We start from the raw sequence: 6111 nt of genomic DNA, 5'->3' as shown, positions 1-6111 counted from the left end.
TGAGTGTTTGGCCGCAGCAAATTGAATTTTTGGAATATTCTTTATACAAAATTCGTTCGTCTATTACCCGTTTTTTGTAAACACTGCTCGAGGAAGGAAGCTCGCGCCGAGCTAGAAGGGAGTTAGTTGTTGTATGAGTTAAAATCACGCAGTCCAGTCCGCCGCGCAAAAATAAGTTCGCAAATCAGTAGAAGCCAACCACGCTGTTAAGTATAAGTAAAGTGGCAAAATAAAAGTGAGTTTGTACAAAAGTGCAAATACAACCCGTCTTAAGTCAGGAACGGCACTAAGTAATGACAAGTTCACTACAAAACTGTCAAAAACGAGCTGAAAATGACAACCTAGCAACGGGCTTTACATGGACCTGTTCTCTTGCAAATACCTTGGTCAGGATGCACGGTTCGCCGGATAGCTCAGCAAGCAATGGATCCGAACCTGCGCACCCTGTCGCTGGCCGCCTGGATGTCACTGCCCGGCTTACCGTTCGCGGACTGGGAATCGCGCCATCCACCGGTGGCAGCGGCTGACGGTGACGAACCCGTAACGTCCGAACCGGTGCCGTCGGTTTGCGCCCGCTGCAACAGCGAGCAGACGAAGCGTGCCAAACGCACCGGACAGAAAGTGGCCTTAAGCAGCAGCAGCAAGTGTAGCAAATGTCATCGCAGCGGCAAGGACGGTAACAACAACACGAGCGGGGCAGGAAATAATGGCATGACGGGGCAGCAGCAGCACGGTGACGGTGGGAGCGTGGTGGCAATGCTGGACGAGCGCACCGGCAAGGTGAACGTCCGGCTGCTTTGCCCCCCGCGCCGCAACCTTTCGCTCAAGCGGCAGGTGTCGAAGGAGGTGGAAACGCGCGCACTGATTTCGCGCGTCGCCCAGTACTACGCGAGCTACGTCGCGGAGATGGGGCTGGAGCGGTACTTCATGAACGAAACGATCGTGACGACGGTGCACATTGGGCAAACGCCTGTATAAAAATCGAAAAACCAACTTCATCGCAGGTTAACACCATAATCATTTTCTTAAAATAGATACTTAAACTTAGTTGAAACCAAAATATTTCACGTTTTTATCTTAAACTTACTGAGATATAGGCCATCAAAGTGTAAACTTTGTGTTTTTTGTCCCAAATTTGAGCTATTTTTTGACCGAACATAAACCATCATATTTTAGTATATGATGGTTAGATTTTGATAATTTATGTGTCATTGGAAAGGTTTTTTGTCATACTTTGATGTTATGTCTGAATATTTTGCAAAAACTTGTTTTTAAAGTTCAATAATGATTGAAAACCAAACGTCACTGCCGAATTTTTGGATATTTTCATTTTGGAGAGTGATTTTTTTTATGATTCGACTCGATTTCACTCGTGAGTCGTACATAATAGGAAAGGTCAACATTTTTCCTACGTTTTGACGTTGAAATTAGCTGCGACCATCCGCGACCCCGAAAATTTTTGAGCATTTTCTTGAAAATAGCGCGAGCGATTTTGACGTGTTGTTGTATGAGCCCAAGGTGGATTTAAAAATATCAGGTGGTGGACTCTGGTGCATTTTGACAATTCGTCACTTGACGTAAGGTCCCCAGGATTCAAACTTTGTTTACATTAATTAAATTTGTTCATATAATTTATCTACCCCATTTTTTCGAATAAATATTCTTTAAAAATATATTTTGGACTTTGTGAGTTCTTATTTAACATTGAAACGTACATTAAAGTGTGTTATTTTGTGTTATTCTGTGAATTTATTCTAGAATTCTTTGTGTTTTCGACATTTTTGATGATAAAAATTAAGAAATCATTTTTTTTTTTCGATTTTTACATTAATTCCTCATTATCTACGAGCCGCATGGCCGCAATTTACTTGAGATTAGAACTCATGCTAGCATGATTTTAAATTTCGTGCATAAACAAATGATCAAATCTTTTGTTAATATATTACGTTTTTTCGATAAAATCAATAGACACACTAAAATGCACATAATAACAAAGAAATCTGTTATATTTGCTAAGCTTTGTGTGCGGAAACCAATGGTCAACGGTTCTAAAATGACGTAAAGTCCCTCAACTATGGCGACCCCCCAAAGGCCCTAATCCACCACCTGATATTTTTAATCCACCTTGTATGAGCCATACACCACAAGTATCGAACTACCAGTCATAAACGGGCATTTGAAACAAAGAGGCATAATAAACAAAGCTGAACCGAGAAAAACAGTTTGAAAAAGATCGTAAGATAGGAATCAGCTCTTTTCAAAACTAACCATGAAAAACTCGGCTTTTTTAGCGCGTAATACTTAAAATATCGTTTTTAGTAAGGAACTTATTCCGCCCTTGTTTAAATTCGTAACAATAATTGTTGATGTTGTTAAGGACTACACAATAATGTAGTGTTGTGAGCGATACTTATGAAGGTTTTTTTTGCTCTCTTGACGATTTTAGTGTAGGACTGCCCTGTATAGTAAGAGCAATGGTATTGAATGAAGAAAAACTGCAATAGCACGAGGAATTGATTTTCATCCCGGCGTTTGTATGGCCGTTGCCCACTGTGCGGTGGTGCCGCTGGACGGGAAGTGCGAGACGGTGCTGCCGGAGCGTTTCCGCAACGGCCGGTGGATCGTAGCGGGGTGAGTCCTGTCGGGCAAGGGCCTGGGCGTGAACTTGCTGTACTAAACCCCATTCGCTTCTTTCCCTCTCCACCCGTTAGATTCAACCGAATGACGAACAAACGGTTCGCGATCGTGTGCCAAAACCTCGTCCTGGCAAACGGTGCCTCCGATCTGGCGAACCGGCTCGGCGTGAAGGGCGAGGGGCTGGAGATGCCGTGGGTGAAGTACGAGCTGCCCCATCTCGAGCGGGCGCTGGAGCAGTACGACGAGCCGGGCCGCTCCCAGCTCAAGCCGGTGCTGATCGTGGGGGCGGGACTGAGTGCGGCCGACGCCGTCACGATCTGCCGCTCGTCCGGCATCCCGGTGGTGCACGTGTACCGCAACCGGACGGCCGGGCTGGACAAGATGCTGCCGGGCAACGTGTACCCGGAGTACCACGAGGTGCACAAGATGATGAAGGACGCGAACCGCAAGCACGACCTGTACACCCCGTTGCCCGAGCACACGCTAGTGGATCTGGCGGGGGCCGGCCGCGTCACCGTCCAGCACCTGAAGACGGGCGAGCGGCGCGTGCTGGACGTGTCGTACTGTGCGATACTGATCGGGTCCCGGCCCGACCTTCGCTTCATCGCCACGCTGACGAAGCCGGCGGCGGGCGGGGACGGCAACGCCTGCCCCGACTCGGAAACGGAGGACGACTTCGGGCGACCCCCGGTCCAGCCGCTCACGATGTGGACGTTTACCGAGCAGCTGCTGACCTCCTGCCTCGGCCGGAAGCTGTACTGGCTGAAGCACATGTGTGCCAAATGCAAACACATCAACCTCACCGATAAACCGCGCCACCAACATCACAAGCAGCAGCAGCAGCAGCACTACAACGCACCGGCGCTCAGTGCGGGCGGCGGTCACTGCCAGCATCAGCTGGGGGCGTCCAATCTAAGCGCCGCCTCGGGGCTGGGCCTCGGCGAAGATCCGACCAAACCGATCGACTGCAAAAACAATCCAATCGAGGTGGATAAGTACACGAACGCGGTACTGCGCACGGCCCATCCCGGCCTGTACGCGATGGGACCGCTGGTGGGCGACAACTTTGTGCGCTTCATACCCGGCGGTGCGCTCTGCATTACCGCCGCCCTGCACAAGCACACGGAAAACGATTGATGGGCGCGGGGCATCTGCTAGAACCGACCCCGACGACTGGACGTGGGTTTCATTCAATTTGTGTGTGTGTTTTTTTGGCTCCCGCTGATCGAATCGGGCCCCTCGCGAGTGGGTTTTTCGATCGTTATGGGTATGTGTTCGCTCCCGCAACGTGTCTGCAATGCGTGGCGAAATGCGTCCATTGTTGTCGTGGGAGATGAACGCGGATCCTGCGCAAAAACGAAGAAGAAGACAATGCTGACCGATAAATTGTATTATTAGCATCATTATATCGGCACCAGCGTCACCTTCTGCCGCACGGCAATGAGGGTTTTCGTTGGACGAATAACGACCCGACTGGTTACGATGGGTGAGGGAGCGTTAAACACGTTGATTGATGATTGGGACGGCGTGGATGATCAGTTCACCGAATACGTCAATTGAAGCTGCCGCTGTTAGTAGCTTATCGTGTGTGTATATATACATTTTTTAAATCTAACCGACCGAAGTTCTAATCGCGCGTAATGCTAATACTCATGTTTAACGGAGCGGTTCTGTTGCACCGTCGTACAGGACGGCAGCAAGTGTAGTTCAATTTGTTTGTATCAATCAAAGGAAGATTGTTGCTCGTTTCGGGTGCAGCAAAACCGACTAGGGGAAGAGGCAGTCGAAGAGATTAGTTTTCACGTAGATAAATTGTTTATATTATTTTAAACTTGACTTCCCCCCCAATGTCCTTCAATCCATACCTAGATGCACTTGGTTTTCGCACCCGGGAAGAGGGAAAAACCCCGCACAACAAATCCACCTTGCTTGCCCCAAAAACATTCCCAGCGCGCAATCTACGCCCCACAAATACTCTACTACGGATAGCACTAAGCTTCCGGGCTCCGGACGAGAAACGGCGAAACTGTTAGAGCCGACCGAAGGGCCGACCAATATCTGCCTTGCGCGGTGTTCCGCTTTAATGGTAGCTTCGGTCTAGAGTTTTTCTTTGCCTCTTTCAAAGCTTCACTTCGGTTTGGAGTACACTTATTGCCCGTCTGTGATTTAGTTTCGGCTTTACTTATGTAGAGCATTTTACGTTAGAGATAATTTATTTTTCAGGAAGCAATCCACGCTTGCACACACTACACATCGACCCGGTCTAGTGAGACAGGATCGGTGGTACACGCGATCGAAATGCTTTTGTTTTACATTCAACACGGTTGAGTGTAGTGCGGTGGGCCTCCTTATTTCGTCCGTAGTGTCCTACTGCCATCGATGTAAAACCCCATTTTGAAGCAAGCGAACACTAGCGCGGAACCTAAACCTGCCTTGGCCGCTTGGTACGAGTCCCATCCAACCATCCGATTCCAGTTGCTAGAGACGACTCTCATCATACTTTCCTGTTGATTTGACAGAAACACAAGGACAGGCAGTTAGATTAAGGATGCGGGTTGTAAGCATATACCCGGTTCTATATACATACATTTACTTCCTGCTACCGTGCAGGCGACGTACCTCGGTAGTGTAGGAAACGGACCCAACCTGTAATTACCAACGTGTGTAACATTTTGTGCAGATGTGGATGTATGCAAATGTTGGAAATAATGTGTAAGAAAATTCAAACAAACCAACCAACCAACCGCTCTTCAATTTATATCTCTCATGTATCGTTCCCGTGCCGCTGAATGCGGTTGCCCGTTGTGCGATTATTGTACACCCGTTTTCTTAGGAATATAACCGAATTCTAAAGTAATTACGTTCATCCTAGGTAATGCACACCCGATTGCAGGGGGATGAGGTGTAAGAGCCGTTAGTGGAGATCGAGTAGGAAACCTATATGAACAAACCTAGTAGCAAGAGGCGACAACCTAGAGACTGATCTTTGTACGTTTTAGAACTAGTCCACGAGTACGTTCGGGTGCGATCGAAAGCGATCCGTGGTAATGCGCTCGAACGAACCCGGCATATGTTGTACTTTCCAATCGTTTTCCACCGTCGTATTTCTTTTTCATTGATTATCCAACCGCTTCGTTTCCATACATCTACAGTCAGAGTAGTGAAATTAAAATTGTCTTTTATTCAATTCAAAACAGGGTAGACTCAAAGCCAAACGCCAACATATACAATGCACCCAAACATACACACTTTTACTGATCTTCTCTACTACAGCACCTGTCGTTTCACAAGTTGCACATATAAACTGTTACTTAAATTGTATTGTCACGATATCATCGTCGTCAATCGTGTTTGTGTGTGTGCATGTGTTGGTTGAAAGGTTTGGAGAATGGAGCGTGTTTTGTTTTATTATTAGCCATTAATATCTCTTATTGTAGAGAGAAGATTATAGAACTTGTGAGAAAATATAACACA

At 47.3% G+C, this 6111-nt stretch overlaps 1 protein-coding gene across 1 annotated transcript; it reads left to right on the top strand.

Annotated features, from left to right (window-relative positions):
* Positions 1-423: 423 nt before the first annotated feature.
* On the top strand, positions 424-5372 carry LOC120901198 (oxidative stress-induced growth inhibitor 2-like). The gene is made up of 3 exons (XM_040308906.1): positions 424-955; positions 2562-2631; positions 2712-5372. Exons 1-3 carry the CDS (start codon positions 424-426, stop codon positions 3772-3774), a joined length of 1665 nt encoding a protein of 554 aa, XP_040164840.1. The 3' UTR covers positions 3775-5372.
* Positions 5373-6111: the final 739 nt, after the last annotated feature.

This window comes from Anopheles arabiensis, chromosome 3 (genome assembly GCF_016920715.1).
Source record: "Anopheles arabiensis isolate DONGOLA chromosome 3, AaraD3, whole genome shotgun sequence".
In the NCBI taxonomy this organism is placed as follows: domain Eukaryota; kingdom Metazoa; phylum Arthropoda; class Insecta; order Diptera; family Culicidae; genus Anopheles; species Anopheles arabiensis.
The sequence above is the reverse complement of the archived record's forward strand: the minus strand, read 5'-3'. Positions and strand labels throughout refer to the sequence as shown.